The 22,306-nt window shown below is 42.6% G+C and overlaps 1 protein-coding gene across 1 annotated transcript; it reads right to left on the minus strand.

Moving 5' to 3' along the window:
- Window positions 1-454: 454 nt before the first annotated feature.
- Window positions 455-10,322, minus strand: efna1b (ephrin-A1b). The gene is made up of 4 exons (XM_086218420.1): window positions 10,113-10,322; window positions 2,408-2,703; window positions 2,140-2,328; window positions 455-2,057 (listed from the first exon to the last, which is right to left on the minus strand). Exons 1-4 carry the CDS (start codon window positions 10,208-10,210, stop codon window positions 1,939-1,941), a joined length of 702 nt encoding a protein of 233 aa, XP_086074546.1. The 5' UTR covers window positions 10,211-10,322; the 3' UTR covers window positions 455-1,938.
- Between the last annotated feature and the right edge of the window lie 11,984 nt (window positions 10,323-22,306).

The following is a 22,306-nucleotide window of genomic DNA, read 5'->3' on the forward strand; positions in this document are numbered from 1 at the left end:
TCCAAAGAGGATGCGTGGAGTTGTAAAAGAAACGGCAAAAAAGAAGAGTGAGACAGTGTGAGCGAGGAGGCGAGAGTGACACCTTCGCACCCAGTTGTTAGTGTGCTTGTGGGCCTCTCTCTCTACACTATCCCGCTATCACGCTCCTTCATCATCCCCCTCTAGTCTCGCGTGTTTGGTTTTCAGCCTGTGAAATCTTAGCCAGAGCAAACCGAAGCACAAGGGATGAAAGACTGAGAGGGCAGAGGAGAGATGGTGAGAAAATAGAGGTTGGGAAAAAACCTGGGGGTAGAAATGCAGAGATTTCATCGTAGATGAGATGGATAGCATTACCAAAATATTGTTCTTGTCATCAAATGTCCAAGCATGTCAGTGGGATTTAAGGAATGATAGTTCTAAATATAATTCACCAGAGGGGATAAAAAAAGAAATAGAGACAGAAATCTATATGACATCACAATTTTTTTTATTTGACTGGAGTTTTTTCACATCTTAAAACAATTTCTTATAGTCTTCTGTATGTACAAATTTACATATTTACAAAATGACAAGTAGATTTGTGAAAAACAACAACAACAAAAAACTACAAAAGTACAATAAATGTTTTTGTACAGTCCCTTCAATTTGAGGTTTGACAATGTGCAAGTTGCATCACAACTGCAAACATCAGCCAGTGTACCACAATACTGTCAAGACAGTAGAAATGAGCGAATAACCATAAGCAATGAAGAAGCTCAGCTCCTTAACTTAGTGTTAGTTATTGTCTAGTGTGAGTAGCTCTGAATTATTTTTTCTTTAACTTGTTTTTGGGGATTTAAATACGGTATGGTATGTTTATGTTGACGATTTTCTAATCAAGTTAACCATCAAACTGTAAAAAGTAACAAACTCTTCCCATTAAGGCTTCATTCAGACCAGATCAGGCACTGCAGTTCTCTTATTCATCTCAAATGGGGTTTTAGCTGAAACAGTTGGGAATGCAGGGACCCAGAACAAGAGTCAACATTCTGAGAACCACAACATCGATGACAAAGATAGAGACAGACCACCATCTGTTTTTTTCCATTTGTTTGTGTGTGAGTATAAGGAGGTAAGGGTCTGTGTCGGGGGGTCCTGGATCATCTTCTTCTCATTTATTGTTTAATGGTGGTCGGTGATCTGTTCACTTCCTAAGTCAGTGGGACACCCACGATGTCATACAAACTCCCCAGTGCCTGATGTAGTCTGAAGCCATGAAGTCATGAGCGAAAAATAATTGAAAAGGGTTAAAAACCGGTATGGTGTCACACGTTAACTGTGCTTCATAACTGAAAACCAAACAAACATCAGATAGTTTTCTTTAGTGTGCTTAAAAACCAGTACCTGAATCCAAATATATGGTGTGTTTTGTATGAGTGGTGCTTTAATGGAGACTTGAAGAGAGCTGAGTGCTACACAACATCACAAAAATCCTACAGAAACCACTTTGACAGTAGCCGCCAACATTAAATGGACACAGAATTGATAACTCCTCCATATGCAGAGGAAGAAAAGCTGTACTGAGAGGCTGAGATGAGGGATTCAAGCTGTACCGATGCTTTGACAAAACATGACAATGAGGTTAGTGCCATCTTTCTGGAATTTCCTGTTTGATATTAGCGTTTTAGATCAGTCTGCTTGCAGTTTTTTATCTTGAGTGGTCAAAAACAAGTTGCCATCCTCATAATAAATCCATTAAAAAAAACACGTATGAGGTCCTCTTCTTTGGAACGATCCACGTTCCACATTCACGCCAACACACACACACACACACACACACACACGCACACACATCAAACACACACTGTCCATGCTTGTATAAAAAAAAAAGTCTGTATAAAAGATCTCTGAGTGTTCATGATCCCAACGACCAGCATCTGGATTATAACAATGTTCCTGTTCTGGTTTTCCCAGCATGCCTCAGTGTAGCATCATCGATAACAAGACTGGGATCACGGTGAGGAAGAGAGAGATGATCAGCTGTGTTCCTGAACTGCCGATACTCCTCTGAACGTTTGGCTCCATCGCAACAGGGTCGTCTGAGAAAATACAGGGAAGGAGGATTTAGTTTCATGATTCAGGCCCAGCTGAGATCAGATGCAAGAATAAAAGAATAGTCACCTGATAAGAGCCTGTTGGAGGGGTTGTGTGCTCCTCCTGCTGCTGGAAACTTCCCCTTTCCTCCATCAAAGCCTTTCCCTGTCTCTTCTGCCTTGGATTTTTCTTGATGAGTTTTTCCAGAGTCTTTATGCCCAACAACATCCACTTTCAACCGTAGACACTCCTGACCATGATGATGCATCGGCTTGGCTGGAAAGTGGGAACATTTATTAACCTCACAGTCAAGATAAATGGCAAATTTTGATTAACAATCTCATTAAATACTTACAGATGTAGTAGTAACTTTCTCCCTGTCTGAACTCTTTGCCCAGGGTGAAGGGTGTGAAGCGCTGGAACTTCTCAGAGAATTTTTCAGGAGCGTGAGGAGCAAACGGCCTGGAGCACTCCCAACGGAGCTGGTCAAAGGAGTGAGGTTTACACACCTCATAGTCCTCCTTCTCCACCATGTACAACACGTAGCGCTCAGCTGCATGCGATGACACCTCGCCCAAGGCATAGTGGGGGCAGATGATGTCCAGATAGTCATTAATACGCACTTCTACTGTGTACTCGTCCCACAGGAAGCTACAGGGAGACAGGAAGAAAGAGGTGGTTAATGTTCTCGCCCTTCACCGTCAAAAGTTTTCATTTAGCCTAAAGAACATGAAGCGGATATCATTTGTCTGCTAGGTTTTTATTCAAGTGTTAAACACACACCCTCAAAAACTTGCCCGTACAATTAATCCTTCTATTATAATAATAATAATAATAATAATAATAACAATTAGGGCCAGTCACATGCATAGACACACGCGGTAGCAGACTTACACGCATGTTTACCTCTAGGGAAAAGCTAACACGGGAGGCGTACTCGTACAAACAAGTCCAGCATGACAGAATTAGAAAGAGCCTGATCAAGCTAGTCTTGTTCACTTGTTGTTTTTTAAAATGACAAACACACACCTCTCATAAAGCGCGATCATCACTCTTACACACCTCCTTGTTTTGCCTTCAGCAAACAAGTAGACAAGATTGTACATGACAGCTCATCACCACACCAGTCCTACTTCTTACTCTATTGGCTACTCATTTTTTTTATGTGTTGTCTTTATCTTCTCTCGATTCCTCTAAAACAAACAAAGACCGAGGGGGTGGAGCCAGTCTGACTGATTCTTTTCAACTTCATCCTGAATGTAGTTTTACGACTCTTTTCAAGTCTCCACTGTCCTCGCTTCCTTTACTTGTTGTCCCAATGATGTTTATGGAGAACAGCTATAGAAATCCTGCACTGTCACACTTCATACAAATGGAAAGAATGGCGAGTTTGAGCAGGAGTCCAGCTGAAATTGTCACCCTTAATTGAACTTTGGAACATGGGCATTTCTCATATTTGAAAATGGAGATTTGTCAACTCAACTTTCATTTTCTCCCAAGTCTTTAAATCATGTGATCATCATGCTGGTACATGTGTCTGGTGGGTGTTTTTGCTGTTTCTGTGCGATCAACATGAAGCCAAGGGTGTGGATCACGCAACATCCTCAGGAGGCAGCCGGCTCTCATCTACTAATATCGTTGCTTCATTTGACGGACTGTTTGTGGATGCTTGTGTTTGTGTGTATCCATCAGTGTCCTGCTGAGAGTGAAAGTGACAACAGAACCATCCTGTGTGTCTGCTATTGTTTGTGTGTGTTGTAAGTGTGTGTGCATGTATGTGTGTGTCTGTGAGCGCACTTCGGCATCAAAGTGCAGGACGTGCTAGCTTTGACCCCCTCCCTCCTGTTGTTGTGGCTCCTGTTAGGACCCCCTGGCCAAGTCACAGACACACTGGCTCCAAACATGGGCCTCTAACCCCTCCTCACTGCCTCTTTGTGTGTGTGTGTGTGTGTGTGTGTGTGTGTGTGTGTAAGTTAGCACTAACTTACCTGTCAAAACATGCTTTGTTAGCGTTGCACAGCTCTACTCTTGTTATTCACAGCTAATAGACTGATCACCACCCTCCACTTAAAATCAATGCGCTCTCTCAAAAAACACATTCGTCCTTGTGTGCACACCTTTGTTTGTTTGTATTTATGTGTATTGCTCACAAAGATATCTGTTGCAAACTAGTCGTAACTTTGTCCTTGCAGCTGTTGTAAAGCTTGTAATAAAAGAGAGGTAGATCTCTCGCGCTTCCCTGTGATGTGAAGAATAGTTTAATTGTATGGGCTGCACCCCCCACCCCCCACCCCCCACACTGTGTCCTTGTTAGTGGCCTGGCTGACCTCCACATGAAAACACACGCTTGTCAAAAGCCAACAAAACATTCTGTTGCTAATCTCATTCAGAGCTTGGTCATTAAGAAAACTAACCTTTTATCCTTCTCGTCTCCCCCCTCCTCTATTGGTATGGCTAATTAAAAGCTGTTAGGGGTCTGGGGCCAATGTGTTCTCTAAAAAAGGAGGGGAGGAGGAATGAATGGGGTGTAATTATACCCTTTCCCTCCCTGAAGACAGCATGCCTGAAGGCGACAGGGCCCCTTCAACCCCTGTACCTCACCCCCTATGGAGCTTTCACTAGCCTGACTAGCTTGTATGTGTGTAATATATATGCTGAGTGTCCTTTTAGTGTTTTCACTAAAGCCTGAGAGTTGTTTCAATTAGTTTGAATAACTGTTCTGCTTGTGGACTGAGTTCCCCTTCAATATGTCATGGCACAAACGCACGCTAGAGATCCAGTGTTGTATTTAACTCTTCCTCTCCCTCCTTCCTCCTCATCAAAGCTTTCGACGACTGGAGACGTCTATGTGTTCCTGCGTCTTCCCTCACCTCTGACTGACAGTTCTCATGAGAGTGAGAGTCACATTAACGTGATAGCTGTGTTGTACGTAAGAACGGGAGCCAGGTGTGTGCTCTCATTGTCGCAAACCTCATTTCAACACACTTGTATGTGTTTCCAGAGGAGAAGGATTCTCTGAAGACCTTCATTCAGGGCGTCTCATGCCCCAGGCTCATGAACACATCTGTTTATCAAGGCCTACTGGAGCCTCTGCTCATTCTGTTTGAGTGTGTGATGGAGGAGTGGGGAAATGCTGAAGGTTGAAAGCACGCTGTACTCTCTCTTCCTTTCTCCAATATACAGGTCAGTTCTCATTAATGACTAACTGGAGCTTTTTGCATGCCAGGATTGTGTACAGCACCCTGAGGTGGCCGCAGAGAGAGAACGGAAAACATAAATATATTGAGGCCACAATTTATAACAAGTTGTGGGAACAAATTGTATGTGGTGGCCTTAAAATAAGTAAAGTGAGGGAACAAGTTGTATATCTTTGTTCTCAATGATTTTTTTCCTGTCTTATGGCCTCTCCAGAGCTCCCTGGGTGTGCTGTAAGGGTACAAAATATTTAAGAGGCCTCACTGGTATGACAGTATGTGAGATGTTCGCCACTTCTCACAGGAGCTTTGAAGTGTCACCATTGTCCTGGCAATGGTCTGCCACTTCATCTTCTTCTCTTTTTTCCTACCATCCTTCACCCCCCTCCCTCTTTCTCTCAGACAACCCTCTTGTTCCTCCATTTGTCCCTTGAGCTCTCGCTGCTTTCGGCCAAAACAACTGACACAGGAACACGGCCTTTCACTGGGTACTGTTTCAAACTGGCAGCAAGGTCAAGGGGTAAGAGTTCAGGGTCGGAACTTCTCACACACAACTGAGTCAGCAGTGAAGATATTTGTTTCACACACACACAAGTCAGTGCCACTGAAACACTTAACTTATACACACACCCCCAGCCATTTGCTCCACAGGTAATCAGTAGTAAGTGTGCACATGCTGGAATGTCACTACAGAGGGGGAGCTGTGGTTTGGATGGTTTAGTACGTCCTCATATGGCGTTCTCATCAAATTCCCACTTTAACATCGAGGTGTACATTTAATACCCTATTAATTTTGTGTGGTATGGCAGATTCACACCTCCTTTTACACAAGCTGAGGAGCTGTCAGTGCTTTTAATGGGTTTAGCTTCTCACGAGAGGGATACTCTATTAAGCCAATCTAATACAGTGAAACCTATTCCTATATTAGTGTCCAATGTAATCTACCTCCATTCTTGCAATATGAAACCCAGAGGGAATTTTTCACTCAACTCTGTTTCACTATTTGCAACTCCCTTTTCTTATATATGCTGGCATGATAGAGTTAGGTGTGAATCTCTTTAGCCTGCGTAGAAAGAGAAGGTTTAAATTTGTCAACACTGCTATTTCTCACTTATTCAATTCCCAACTTCTCTCCTCCCTTCATCCATCACTGTCCAAGCTCTCCTCCCTCTGTCTGCATCTCCTTTATTCTCCCTAAACGAACCCATCCTCCCCCCTCTCCCTATCCTCTATTTTGTCCTGTCTCCTAACGCTGACTTAATATACCAAAGCTCTTCATCCAGGCTAATTTTCTCTTTTCCAGTTCACCCCTCACTCACCCAGCACCCAGACCTCTACTCCTCCTCTCTGACCCCCAAATCTTTTCACCCAGTTCCTCTTTTTGTATCTCTCCATAATGAATGCAATGAATAGAAAAAGACAAAATGCTACCATGCTTGGTTTAATATGTTGGGGGGTCATGGAGACCTAATCTGTATGTGTAGAAAGAGAGAGGGGATGTGGCTGTGTATGTGTGTGTGTGTGGGGGGGGGGGGGGCAGTAACATCCAAGTATTTGACTATATTCAATACATTTTTATGTATTTGAATCCATCCAGAAAAGAACAACTTCAAATACTTGAGCCATCCAACCTTAATTATTCTATTAATTCTGCTCTATAGGGGGCGACAGTGAGCTACAAGTGGACATCAAGATAGGTACGTCTGAAATGCTGTGAATGAGCAGTGTACACACACACACACACACACTCACACTACGATAATGCCGGGCAATAGCAGGCCCCTCGATTCGGTTGAGAGCTGCTTTGTCCGACTTCAGTGGAAAACTACTGGTGCAAAAAAACAGAGGAAGGTCTGTGAGAAAGAGGGGGGTGAAGGGAGAGAGAGGTGGTGGTGGTGGGGAGGAAGTCTGGACCATAGATAAGGAAGCAAAAGGAAGAGCAGAGTGATTTTGCAGAGGGGAAGGAGGACAAACCACAGAGTGTACACTGTAGTAGTCACAGTAATTCCCAGGTGCTACTATGTGCTATCAAGTGTGACACTATATGCAAGTACATTTGTAAGTGTGTGTGTGTGTGATAGGTAAAAGGACAGTATGGGAGGGGGCACTATGAATTCTGATGAGGAAAAGACTCATAAAAGTAAATAAAGATGTTCTGTGGTGCTTGTAATTGATTTTTCTGTTGAAGAGGATTAAGTTGGCTAACATCTGTGACCACTACAGGTTAACACCGTGAACTTCCACCTACCCCCTACACACACACACACACACACACTTGAGAAGACATAGAATAACAACCTAAATTACATCACAGGATTACAGAAGCCTGTGTGTGTGTGTGTGTGTGTGTATATATTATATATATAGAATAAAGCCAGAATGGTAATGATTGTGTGTCTATGGGTCAGATGGTCAGATTACAAGCCGTTTATAATCTATGTTAGTGTGTGTGTTCTCATTCTGCTGAGATTAGAGGGCAACAGCCAGACGGGACATAGGCTGGAGGGAGGGGAGGGCTAAATAATGAGGGATAAGAGAGACAGAACTAAATGTATAACATGTATGAGATGAAGCAAGGGGCAGCGGTGGAGTGTGTATGTGTGTGTGTCATCCACAGCCATCACCCCAAACTAAGATCCAGACTACGTGCTGAGACAGGCCTAGCTGCTTCAATAACAAGCAAGCAGACGGAGATAAACAGAATATTACCTTACACTGATAAAGATATGAGAGATGGTGTAAAAATAAGAAATAAACACACTCTTGTGGAGGTGATAAGTGATATTAAGAGGCAGCATCCAACTCCAGCGGCCAGTCTGAGGAGTGACGGTGGGGTGAGGTGCTGGCAGGTACAGACGAAGATACATAAACAGCTGACAGAGTATAGTAACAGAGGTGGGGGAATGCCTGCTGTAGCTAATATTAACATTCAAGTACTCCCTCTTGCCCCCCCAGTGCGAGTATATGTGAGTCACATATCTATCATGTGTCGGTAAGTCTGCCACTCCCTATCTGACGTTAACACATACAATCACCCTGAGTCCATAGCAAAAATAAAATCTCTTCCCGTTAAAAGCTGGCTGAGGGCAAGACAAGTTCAAACTCTCATTCCCTCTCTCTCTCTCTCACCCCCCCCCCCCCCCCACACACACACACACAAACACAGGCTGAGACACGAAGCAAAACAAGATGGGACTTGACTCAGAAAAACCTCAACACCTGTCATGGAAACACACAACATGAATACCCTATAATTGGCTACAATCATTAGTAGGTGTAGAATTGTGTTGGGCTCGGACTCTCTCTCTCTCTCTCTCTCTCTCTCTCTCTCACACACACACCTAAGCTTGTATCTTTACTCCCCTTCATGAATGAGCAGACTGCTGCCATCTGGCCACTGTCCTCCACCTTAAACAAATCACTTGCTTACAATCAGAGCAAGAATCAATTAGCATCAATTATCCACAGCCTGCTGCCATCAAGGGCTGCTGATGGATCCATGGAATCCCCAGACCAGGTGACTGATGGATCCCCAGGGACAGAGTTGGCTAGTTGGGCATCAATAAGGGAGCAAGAGGAAAACCGATACACAACTGAATGAGAGGGTGAATCTATGATGGATTGATTATGGGATATAAAACAGAGAGGTGTGGCAAAAAAAACAATGATACAAGAGGAGGCGCTATTATTGTCCAGGAAACTTCCAACACTGACAACAGACCTTGACTCAACAGTGACAAAGTAGCAGAGCCACATTCATTCACAGAGATGGAGGAGTTGTTGATGTGTGAAGCGTGTATCCCTTCACGTCTGGGTCTATGTTTAGGCATTGTGCAAAAGGGGCACACACAAAAAAGGAGATTAGTATGATTTTTCTTCTTGAGATTACGCAACTGTCATTTGATAGCAAAAATAGTTCAGAGTGAGATTAGGGACATAAAATCTGTCCGAGTGTTGAACCGCCCCCACTCACTCCTGTCTGTATCAGCAAGTCTTGAGAAGATCCTTGTCTCAGTCTCCACCTGACTCCCTCCTGAGGTGAGTCAGGTGTAGCTCAGGTGGTGACACTGACTCACCCACACATGACCAAAACACGACTGATGACGCCAGTACTTTCCATTTGACTTCTCATCTAATTATCAGGACAGCTGTTTTCCATGTTGCAGGACTTTTAGTTTTTTAAGCCCCATTGTCATTGTTAAAGGGCAATTAGAGCTCCAGTAATGTAATCAAGCCAGGACTAAAAGGCCATAATAAGCTTTTGTCCTTGTTTCGTCTCGGTAGCGGGTTTTTATAATCGATCGAGGCAAAGAGCGGTGCTTTTATTTCAGCTTTGCTTATAAAATAGAGTCGACATCGCAGCGCGCTGAAAGCCCAATAAATCGCGCATCTGTCAAGCTTTATCGATTCAGCTGAGTGCTCGAATAGCATCGCATTTCTGACCTCATGCATGCACCTCAATCTCACTCGCATCTCTGTACGTCTCGATTTGAAACGCATTTACAAGACTCGTTTTCACGAATATATTTATGAATGCATGACAAACACACAGGTGCAGAGCCTGCAGACAGCCAGGCTATTTATTACTATTGGAGTGTGTCTGTTGCGGTTAAATATAGTGGTGAATCTGTCCATCTGTCTGGGCATCCTCTGTATTTACACACTGCTGCTGGTGTACAGTCACAAGCACGAACGTCACCCCGACTTTTAATCGTCACATGAGTGAAAACAACAGAGAACTCAACTTTACAGACTTTTCTGGTGTGGAACTGTAAGAAATTGGCGAAAAAGAAAAGTTTCAAGCACTCGAAACGCGCACTCGAATGTTTAACAACTAGTCCATCAAACTCATGCACGCACACTTACTATGGGTTGGAGCTGTTCCAGTAGACGCTGTGTCTCTCTGCAGAGGCGAACCACGCACTGATGCTCAGCACCAAACAAAGCACGCACACCAAATCCATAGCCTGTCTTTTCCTTCGCTCAGTAAAAGATGATCGAATACAATTCGAAAACAACACGAAGATTTCTGTAGTAATCGACACAAATAGGAGTGATGTGTCGCGCCACACTGTCGCTACACTTGACTGACTTCAGCAAGCGCAACTTGTCTGTTTTGTGTAGCCGGGGCTCCACCCCGGGGGTGCCACCAGCCAATAGGAATCGGGTGATATGAATGCCCCGCCCACCACAGCAACCAGAGACGCGCCCTCCAGCTGCTCCCTCTTCATATCTCAGAAAAACACAAAAACAAGCTATTATGACATCGCACAATGAAACGTTAATATATATACTTCTATATGTATGTGTATATAGTAAAGTATTTAGTGAGAGGAGTAAACTCACATTCCAAAAAGATCCCACTGAAAATAGGAGTCATACTCTGAGATAAATGAAAATATTGGCAACAAAATGTGCTTGATGTAAAATGAAGACATCATTTATAGCCTTAAATGAATAAAAATGATTTATTATTACAGCACCAGCACGCCAACAGTACAAGAGCAGTTTTTGTCTTCACATTCATGGCAGGGTGGTGGATTCTCTGACAAAACAACTTATTTATTAGCTACTTAATTGTGAGTAAAATGGATGAAAAATATTAGATTTTACAAACTAAAAAAAGGCTTACAAATGAAAGTTTTGAAACTGAACATTTTGAATAATAATTGAAGGAGATTTTCTTTCTGGCAGTGTGGTGTTTGTTCTGTTGTAAGACTGCTGGGCTTTTGTTTCTCATTGTTCTGTGTTAGAGTGTCATACTGCACTGTTCAGCTGTTTGCCAAACTGCATTTTTAGTATTGTGGGATATTGTCAAACTGGCTGTGTTTCAATCATCTGAGACCTGACAAAAAGATTTGTGTGTGTGTGTGTGTGTGTGTGTGTGTGTGTGTGTGTGTGTGTGTGTATTCTTCTGGGCTGTTGTTGTCTAGGCATGATGGTGTACTGATTACTCCTGGTCAGATAGTCAAGAATTATTGCTGTCTTATCTGTCTGTCTGATCATGTGGTCTCCACTCAGCCACGTCCCCAGACAGGTAACTGTAGAAAACAACTCCACAGATGGAGTGGATAAAGTCCAGACTATGGTGTGCCAGCAGGATCGTGGCCCCCAGCAGGAGGGGTCTTCCCTCGGGCAGGGATGGAGCCCAGTCAGGGTTAGCTGGTTCAGAGCTCCAAAGCTGGAGGGAAACAGGAGGGGGGCATTGTCTGTGCATGCAGTTCCAGGAGTGTGTCTGTGGGGTGTAGACAAGCTGGGTGTCTGACTGTCCCTAGGCTTGGCTGGGCAAGTACACGCACGTTCTGGTGCTCATACAGAGTATCACACACTCACACACACACACACACACACACACACACACACACACACACACACACACACACACACAATCCCGTAAGCAGTGGGGGTTAATCACGGCTGAGGCTGATTTTCCATTTTATTATTTCTCCCCAAATTGAAGGGAAAATACAGACAAAGTGAAATGATGCATGAATATGACAGCTCAATCCCTGAAGTTTTGTAATGTTTGCCTTACTGGAATTAAAAAACTGCTTAAAGCAAAACCTCACCCGAAAAGGGGTTTTTACCTTTCAGGTATCAACAAAAAGGTGCCTTGAGCTCAGTGTGTTTCACGTCTTTTGAGTCTACAGAATGCAGGAAGAGCAGCCACATTTCTGTTTGAACAGCAAAACTGTCCAAAAATGTTTCTTTACAAATTCTCAAGTGCATTGTCCAGTACAATCCATGCCTTTTTTATCCAGTTTTATGCGGGATAATCCCAAAATACTTTGATTTGATCTAAAAGCCAACTATAACCCTTCCCTTCTTGGTGCTACCGAGTGTTTAGTTGAACCAACCTGTGTCTGCACTCGTTCACTGTAACCTGGAATTGGATGAGGTTTTTGTTACCTTCTTTTTAGCTCAAATAAAAGTCTTGATTACAGAACATGCACTCCATAAAGACGTGGATTAAACCAGATGATGTGTTTCGGAGTTTGTTGAGGTTTTCTTGCAATTTTTCTGTTGTTTTGTTGATATAACTGTTGTTAGCCGTCGGTCATCATTACCTTCAAGATAAATACTCCTGGCTGGCTCTTTCTTCATTCTGGAGTCATAAAAATGTAATCTAGCGGGGGGGGGGGGGGTCAACTTTCAAGCTCAAGAAACCTATTTTTTAGTGCTTGAAATGCAAATACACTTCAAGCATACAATATAAAAAATTTTTTTTTAAAGGAATGAATGCAAATTTTGTTCTAATATCTTCAGAACTTGCTGGTGATTCATAGGATTCAGACTAGCAACAGGATACCTCAGCACTCAGACACGACAGAACAGTGGGAGTTCCTGTCAAACTGTCCCCTGATGCCAGCCAGCTTCCGCTGTTCAAACATGGGATCTCCTCCTCATCGTCACATAACTGTGTAACTGGAGTGAAAAAACATAAAATTAGACACTCGCAGCCCACAAATACACCTCCTCTCGACTGCTGTAGCCAAGAATCAAATGCTGGGAATCTCCCATCACTTACATATAAATTATGTGTACACGCAAGTTGCATGCTGTAAAACACCCATGCAAACAATTCTTGCCGTTAGGAACTAAAGCCAACTCACAGATTGGGACTTAATCCTCCCACAGTCAAACACATGCAGACACAAAAGACAGGGAACAACCAGGCTTTCCCTGAATTACAGGAAAGCAGGATGAAACCGGACTGAAATAAAAGAAAGGAAAAGGAGATGTTAAAAAACTTTATAGTCCTAGAGCCATATTAAATAAAGATCTAACCGCCATACAAAACTTTCCTGAAACCAACCTGTTTATTCTCTTGGGACTTGTCTCCAGTTGGCACAGTATCAGCTAGGAGTTTTTCAACATAATATGGAAATCCCACAATTGCATAACTCGCATTATTATGTAAAAGACAGCACGCTTCAAATTGCAGAAGCAGAAAGTGTTTTGGAAACTGAAGAGGCACATAAAAAAATGCAGGTGGTGGTGGCGCTCACTTCGACTAAATGATTTGATGGCACATGTGAAGGACGTGGGTGGCGGCTATTAAAAACACTTGATCATCCGCTCGCGCCTTTAAAAGGAGAGTAAAACTTTCACCTTTGTGTCTCTTTTTCCTCTCCGCTCCCATCGTCTTTGCCCCAAGAGTTGATACACACAAACATACACACATGCACGCATACACACACACACACACACACACACACACACACACACACACACACACACACACACACACACACACACACACACAAACACACAGCACACAACTAGTTCTATTTCCAACTCCTTAATTACATTTAGAAACACACATGCACGACATGAACCCCTTGATAAAGGAGACTAAACAATATAAGGTGGAGTGAAGTTATTGATCAAAGATACGTGGAAACATTGGCCGTCAGCTACAACGAAACATAACAAGTAGCAAACAGTGATGAAGTACGTGTGTGTGCTTGCACACCTTTTTATTGCAGTTTAAAGATGTGTAGGAGTGCTGATCCCTTTCCTCTGTCTCTATTATTACTATGATAAAAAAGCAACATGTTATCCTGTTGATCATGTCTCGTTCTTTTTTTTTGTCTTGACTTCATCATCTCCCATCTTGCCCTCGAGCCTCTGCCACAGCTGCTGACGTGCATCTCCCGCCCTCCCATTGAGAGTAACCTTAGCTTGTACTAGAACAAAGGTCATCAACATTATGATACAATGAACAGGGTATGAAAGAGGCTTAAAGGAGCTAAATGGCTGTAATATGTTTGGTATTGACTCTGATGGATCAAAGACCGCATTTCAAATAGTTGCCTTTTGTTCAGGCTATCTCTGCCACTACGGCTAGCTCAGGCTTGTTAACACTTGGCATTGTTTCATCTACACATGGACAGCTTGTCACCCCGCTGGCCTCTGTCCCTTTATCCCCAGCCTCCTGCGGCACTTGGCCCTCTGGCTCATAGCGGCACACTCCGACAAGCTGCTCCTTCTCTGGCACCACAAAGGCATGTCTTCTGTCCCCCATTCACCCCCATTCATCTGCATACAGGTGGTCCTCCATTCACTGGGAGGCACACTTATGCTTAATAGTGCTCCATTTGTCTATATTTAGGGGGTTGTAGGGGATCTTGCAATGACAAGATCTCGCAAATATTTCTTCTCTGACGAAAATCATCGTGGTGTTGCTTCCAAATGTGCTTAAGAGGTTTCACACACACACACACACACACACACACACACACACGTAAACCAAAAACCTTCACGTGTGTGTGTAGATATGGTGTAAATGAGCCCCCCCCCCCCCCCACCTTCATGGACTAACGCCGTCTCACTATTCAGACCACAGGAATCATTAACTTGACCAGTCAACAGACACACTTCACTTGATCACTCTCTCCCTGGCACTCTGTCCTTCATCACACACACACACACACACACACACACACACACACACACACACACACACACACACACACACCAGCACACAAAAGCACAAACAAAGCCCGGTGAAATATTTAACCACGCCGCTCAGCTTGCATTGCTCCTACCATCATTTGTCATACTGTATCTCCTCGTCTGTCTCGCTGCCTGTTCTCTCAGCTCATCTGTTGTCTCTGCTGTCTTCCCTTCCTTTGCTGACTTCTGTTCATCTGTTGCGTTATTTCCACATAACCCTCATCAGCCCCTGGCCAGAACATACATCCTTCTCTTTACTTTACTTTCACTTGTTTTCTGTTCATACTCTCTTGCGCTTCTCTATTCATTTATTATTCAGCTTTTTATTCTTCTCGAGGTTTTCTTTTTGTTGCTGCCTCTCACTTCTAATCTTTTTACATCCCCATTTTTACCTCCCACAACTACGTTGGGTGTTGCATTTGTTAGAGGAGAATCCTTAATCCGCCTTCTCCCAACCACCCTCAGTCCCCTTTATCTTTCTCTCCATCTCTTTCAGTATCTCTCTCTGTCTCTTGCTCTCTCCTCAAATGCTCCTGGCCCCAGCCCTATATTCATTACCATAGTGTTAATGATCCCAGATGGACTGACATGTACTCTATGGGGGCGAAGTGTGAGTGGCTTCTTCCAAGAGTGTGCGTGGGTGGATTGTGTGTCTGCATGTGCATGCAGGGCTGTAGGGTACATGTGTGCATAATCATGTATACATATGTGCATGACTGTTACACGAGTGTATGTGTGGGTACATGTGCTCATATTTGCCTTTTGGGCAAGGAAGCCTTTGCTAGTTTGTCTTCCAGCGGTAGATTGCTCAGAGGTGATAATATGCATCTATTACACCCCCCCCTTTTTTTTTTTGCAGAAAGCCAACAAGTGGGTTGATTGGTTTGCTACTAAGAAAGGTTTTAATTCATGAAGGTTTTTTTCGTAAAGACACTTGCTCCTGCGCCGTAACGACAAAACCACATGAAAGCAGATGAAACATTACAGATCTCTTCATATTTATCCAAGAAGTCTCTCTGTGTTTCTTAGTGTCCCCCAAGGTTCTATACTTGGCCTAATACTCTTCTCTGTGTTCTTGCCAGGCCACATTATTCTTATCTTCCAAGGCAGCTTGTTTAGCAAGATCACGTTACAAGATCTGATTAAAATTATTCAAAGACATGACCTCTTTTTTTCACTGTTATGCGGATGACACATACTCCTCATTTAGACCCGGCATAAAAATGTGTTTCTGCTTGGATTACATTCATATAGCGCCTGATCAGATGAATGTCCAGATTTGAATGCAACCATTAAGGATGGATTGTGATCCTCAACCTGGAGCCTGATAACTACAACAACAACAACTGCCCGAGAGAGAGAATCCTCTGTGGCTGCAAACCTCCAGCTCAATGACAACAAATCAGAAGTTTAAACATTTCAGGTCAAAGCACTTACAGCAGGCAACTGCTTATTCTTTTTTTATTTCCTGTTTTTTTTTTTTTGTTCTATGTTGTGAAGCACTTTTGTTTTCATCGCATTAAATAAAAACATCTTGACAGATACAGGTTTAAAAATGTATTTTAAAGGCCTCAAGTTAATAAGAATAACACAGACACACGATCACCTTTTCAGTTAATATGGATCAGATAGGAAAAAGTGCAGGGTAAATGGAGCCAATTTACCATTTTACAACCGTAACTGTGGGATCAGCGGAACATCATTACCATCACATGGGAACACCTGAGGAATTTAAAAAAAAAATAACGGCTTGTTTTTACAGCTAATGGCTGCAATAACACTGCAAAACCATGTGATCTACAGCTGATCCTCGCATGAATTGTCTTATTTACTTTTGCTTGCAGGCCATCACTTAAATGTAACTTCAAAAGGTAGCCAAAACTATGTTGACACATTGGATCCCATAATTTGGGGATTTCTTCTAGCCTTGTCTTGCGTGGTTTGTGTTAAGGTCCAGTTAAATAAAACCTTAAAGCTCCAACATTTTAGACAATGTTGTGCCTCTGACTTTGTATTCATTTGGGGAAGGCCTTAAACATGCTCAATATACACACAAAGCCAGATCCAAAGAAAAGGTTTTCCAAGTTTGGTTTGGAGGCATTTGACAGGCCTGCAGAGACCCTGACCTCAACCTCATCACACACCTTTGGAATGAACTAGAACACTGACGGTGACCCTGGTCCTATCTACAGGGTTCCGAGTGTGCACAGTTGGGGTGTCTACATACTTTTAGCCATGCTTTAATTGTGTACGTAAATATATGTATGCACGTCATTGACTGTATCAGTGTAGTAACCCACAAACATGCATGCTATGCTAAATGTTTCTATGGATAGATTCAACAGATCAACACATCAAGAAGGCAAGAAGTTACAACCTAAACCTCTCTCTCTCTCTCTCTCTCTCTCTCTCACACACACACACACTCACACTGCTAGGATTGCAAAGTTACAGGTGCAAGGCTAGAGTGCATGTATGTATGTCATGGATACGTTAGCATTCTTTAAATACATACACACATTACTTGACCCCAACTAAATTTAGTTTACAGCATGCTCACTGGTTGCATAAATCACAATTTACACACCATTAACAAAGTTTCCAACTTAGAGCAACCAAACACCTCTTGTTGTTTTTAAAACCTCTCTTTTTATTCAAGGTTATCTTCCTTTCTTTCTTTCTTTCGTAGGAATGTGTCCATCTCTGGTACACTGCTGTTCTCTCAGCCTCCTGTTCTCTCTGTTTTTTTTTTTTCCCTTTGTCTATCATTGGCACGGTCACGCTTGTTGCATAATTGTGCAGTAGCTTAATTATCAAGAAAGCTCAGTCTAGCACTTCGCATGTCAGGAGCTGCCCCCTGTTCCCATCCACATGTAACACGTACACACACACACACACACACACACACACACACACACACACACACACACACACACACACAAGCATAAAATCGATTGTCTTCATCTCAGCAATCACCCCAGCTTCTGTTCTTTTCTACTATTGAGCAGACGTGTGGAACAGTACAAATGTGCCACTGGAAAAGTGTCTGTAGATGCAATTACAGAGAGCAATACAACATAGCCAGATCCACCCACACTCAACCTCTCAGCCACACACCTACGATTATTATGCTCCTCTCTGCAAGATCTGATACGCTTTTTGTTAGGTTTTTGCATGCCGATTAGTTGGACTTTTGAAAAAGGTGCTCAAGATCACGCTGTGAAAAAAGCCATTAAAGGATACATTCAAAATTAGAGTATAGATGAGAACCTTGAGGACATTAGGGAAAACAGAGATGAGATTAAAATGGTTAGATATTTTTATAGTAATGCTAACTCCCAGGTGACAGGTGGTCAGCAACATCTCATGGCCATTGTCCTCTCCTCCCTAATATGGTGGTGGCATTAAAATCAAGCTTTCTTTTCAACAACGTGATGTTGCCTTCATTACTGTATTTTGTTGTCTTGTGACGCCGCCTCCAACTGAATGTTTCAGTCATCAGATTCAGTGTCATTTTAATGGTGCACTGACTTGTGCGGTTCCTCTTCTATCCCTCCTGAGGTCTGTATGCCAGCTTTGAGTAGCTTCGCTACCTTGACGCTAGCTTAGACTTCCCATTACAGAAATCATGGTCGAGGCAAAAAGAGTAGGAAGAGGATTTTAACAAAGGAGAGTAAGAAGAAGAGTATCCAACAGCTAGTCACTCAGGTAGTGTAGGGCTAGCCTGTAGCATTGTTAACGGCAGCTGCTGTGGGTCCATAGTCGAAGCACATAATCCAATCAAAACCAAGACGGTTTTCAAGTCATCAAATTACATCTTGTCATCACTTCAAGTCAGATTACAACCTCTCCTAATATGATGCTGCTTTAACTGGTTAGAAAAATATCAGCATAAAACAAAAACAGTCCTTTGACCACTAATGTTAATCAGTTAATTCTGTCAACATGTCTAATCCCTCTTATCTCAGTCTCATTTAGTAGTAAAAGGACTAGTCAGAATGTCCTTCGTTAGATCAGTGAGCGATCTAGTCAGTCTTGATAAGTGTGCAGACAACACAGAAGCACTTGCTGGGAGGTCTGAATACTTTATCCTTAGCAGATGGATACATGCACAACATGTTCCTGTGGGATTTTCCACCATCCTGTCAAACCTGATCAGCAGAGGGTCATCCACACACACTTCACTTGAGTGATTTATTGACATGCAGGCCCTGAAATGATCCAAGTGGCCTCAGCGCAGACAGGTTGTGCGTCCAGTTTTCTAATGACAGCAGGTGATGAGTTTAAAGAAGGTCAGGTCAGATATTGGAGGTTATAGGGAGAGTTAAAACAGGCAGTGAGAGAAAGTTCAGTTAGGGTGGTGGTCTCCTCCCAAGCTCTTAAACTCCTAACAGATGGTGTCCTCTACCAGAGTGACCTATTGGAATAAAGTACCCTGATTCATTTGGACACATGCACACACTGGTCTTGCAGGGAAAGAGGCTTTTGGGGGATCTGAAGGATGCTTTTTTAATCATGCTTTGAAAGGGAGGTTCTCCTGGATGAGTCTTTTCTCCAAGGAATCTCCTCATTCAAATAAAATGTTCTCTCACTAATACGGGCTCTGATTGGAAAGTCAAGCTCACAGCCGAGATGTGTTCGTATCTGTTGGATGCGTACACCCTAAAAAAATGAATATGATGCAATCCAAGGCATTTCTCAGTTGACACATCCTGTGGTCATAGTTGATCTCGTCAAAGACAGCAAGGTATGGAAGTGAGAGCAGAATAAAATCTAAACTACGTGTTTGCGTGCAAACAAAAGGAAGATTTTTGGCTTTGATCGCTGCCATTGGTGCTGGCTAACAAGACAAACCTGTTTTGTAAAGTTTTTAAACACGTCCAAGGTTCAGGTGTAAAACTGGCCCGAGAGCATAGATAACAAGTTTTTACTGTACATGCTGACCTTATCGTAAAAAACACGTGGGCAACATTTAAAGTCTTTTCTTCCTTCTGGGCAACAATGTCTACAGTGGAAGCATGTAATCCAATACCACCTACTAGCCGGAGGTCAGGTTAGAGTGGATACACTTAAAGGGCAGGTCATAGGGTTATACAAAGAACAGTCAAAGAACAGTACTGGACAGGATTACTTAGCTCCTCAAAGTCTCTATTGTGACTTTCATTCGATTAAAACCAATCGCATTACAGCCAAAGGGGGGATACGGTATGAAGGGCAGGCGGGCTAAGTCTGGTTATAACAGGCTTACGGTTCAGGGCTGTATAAGCTTCAAAGCACTATACGGATCATCTCAACTCTCAATATTTGTCATCCAAATCCACAGCAGCTCACTTCTCTTCTGAAATCTTATATCTGTGGACTCAGAGAGGGAACAAGAAATATTTAGAAGACTTATGAGCGTCGATTTTTTTTTACGATTGTCCCAGTACACCCTGGACCCCTCCTCTCTTTACTTCACTCCTCTCCGTCAATGGAATAAAAGAGCTAATCCCATTATTGGATATTATACTTAAGGGGGTTAATGTCATTTGGCGGTGGCTATCACAGCGGTGCGTGTTTGTGTGTGTACATTTAGCTGACCCCGCCAAAGAGTGAAAACACTGCAGAATGTACATCGGTCTAGGAAAGATGCCAGATTAGGACAGCAAATGAAACGCTAACTTACACCCTCATTTACCTCACATCAAAACACAAGCATGTGAAATAACCATGAAAATTACTACAACCTCTCTCCCACCGCTGTGGTGGCTCGATTGTGGGTCAAAATTACGTGCCTTCCCCATGGAAACAATGCCAATAGAAAGCAATTTTGTGGTAAAGACATGAATCTGTTTTTCGTGGTGGACACACAGAAGTTGTAGATGAAAAACAGAACTTTTCAGGCAGCGGTTAATGTTGAATTACAGTTTATAAAACTTTTTATCATTACTTTCTGATAACTTTTTCCTGATATGAACCTTAACATTAAAAAATGAAGCGCTAATTGATCAGTCATAAAATGTTGAAAAATGTATTTAAAAGTTTTGAAAAACAGCGTTGTGACAGGATTTAAATGCTTTGTCAAAGTATAAGCTTTTAATGTTGTGTTGTTTAGAAAAACTTATTTTACAGTGACTCTCTCAGCAGTTCCTCGACATGACCTTCAGTGTTGGAAAATGATGTTGTCCTCATACATTGAATTAAAAAAAAAAAAAATCAATCTCAAAAGTTGTGAAAGACGGTGTTGTAAACTTTACTCAAGACGTCCCATCTTTTAAAGTCCAGTGTTTGTGGCTCAGTCACCACCCTCACCTGCCTACCACCACCTTCTTTCTTACATTTTTTCGCGTCATGATGTCATCATTAATCCCAGTCGATCCTAAGTGATTCATAGATTAATTGTTTCCATGGTGCCACCGTGTAGTTTTGAAACATGCCTTCACTATGCAATATAACGTTAAGAGGTTACGGCCGTTGTCAGCAGGGCTGTGTGTCGCCCTCCACCCTTAAAAACCTGTATCTGTACTTGTATCAGGTGAATGTTTATCCAATAAACACACCAATGTCATTGACTTCTTCCACTCAGTTTTTTTTTTCTTCAATTTTCAGAACTTTTAGGTTACATGTACAACACCCTATCATGATCTCGGTTTATTACCTATTTTTGCATCTGGTCGTGTGCTCGTGTGAAGAAGTCATTTTAATCTCCATTATGAGGCATTTTTCCTCTCTTATAAGAAGTAAAATGATCCTTCTTCACTGCAGGATATAAGAGTTTATTGCTCCTCAGATGGAGGATTTCCAAATCATTGAGAACCGCTGTTACTTTGGCATTCACACAATGTACCAGGTAGCGCTGATATGGATTTCAATAAAATGTCAACTTTAGAAATTAATTTGTCCTCCTCCACTTCACTCTCTGTATTTTATGAGTGGAAAATTGTGAGAAATAAAATGTAGCAAACTTGAAAATTTCATTAAAGTAAGCTTGGTGGATGATATGAATCCTAAATTAATCCGTGAACCCTAGCGGCTCGAAGAAAGCTCAGTTTTCTCAAGGTTGTCATATTCAGGAAGGTGTGTGTGTGTGTGTGTGTGTGTGTGTGTGTGTGTGTGCGTGTTTGCTGATAAGCAAGTCAATAGTAAACCTCCTTTGCAGTTGCAGACACGTTTGATGTGGATTTTTTTTTTGTCCGTCGCTGAAAGAGACGGATTGTAGCAGCAAGTCCACACTGTGATGTGCGTCTGTATAATGAGACGTATGGTCAGTGTAGAAGTTGACTGTTTTCTCTGCTATATTTTCACTATTCTCGGAATAATCTTAATTGCAGTTCTTCATTGTGGTGAGCTCACTGTGGTTCAGAGTCGTGCTCGTGTGCTCACACCACTCGCTCTTTCTGTTACACACACAGCCGTGCTCATGGGAACAAACCCTGTAGTTTTCTATCACCTCTCTGCTGGCCTCCACTCCATCGTGACCGCACTGGAAATAATCCCTTGACTACAAACTGCCAGCAAGGTTGCCGGTTCAAATCCCTCCAGCTGTTTTTCTTGTATGTCTCTGTAGAAGCAGGGCTGGCCAAAGATACACAATAGGTCAGCTCAGACATTTCTAATTACAG

This window comes from Aulostomus chinensis, chromosome 11 (assembly GCF_037954235.1).
Source record: "Aulostomus chinensis isolate RoL2024-O1b breed Wild chromosome 11, RoL_Achi_v1.0, whole genome shotgun sequence".
Lineage (NCBI taxonomy): Eukaryota > Metazoa > Chordata > Actinopteri > Syngnathiformes > Aulostomidae > Aulostomus > Aulostomus chinensis.

Coding starts and splice junctions, on each gene's coding strand:
- efna1b (XM_086218420.1), bottom strand. CDS start 10,210: ATGGATTTGGTGTGCGTGCTTTGTTTGGTGCTGAGCATCAGTGCGTGG. Junction 2,329..2,407: donor AGAAAGTTACTACTACATCT/GTAAGTATTTAA, acceptor CCCACTTTCCAG/CCAAGCCGATGCATCATCAT. Junction 2,058..2,139: donor CTCCAACAGGCTCTTATCAG/GTGACTATTCTT, acceptor GTATTTTCTCAG/ACGACCCTGTTGCGATGGAG.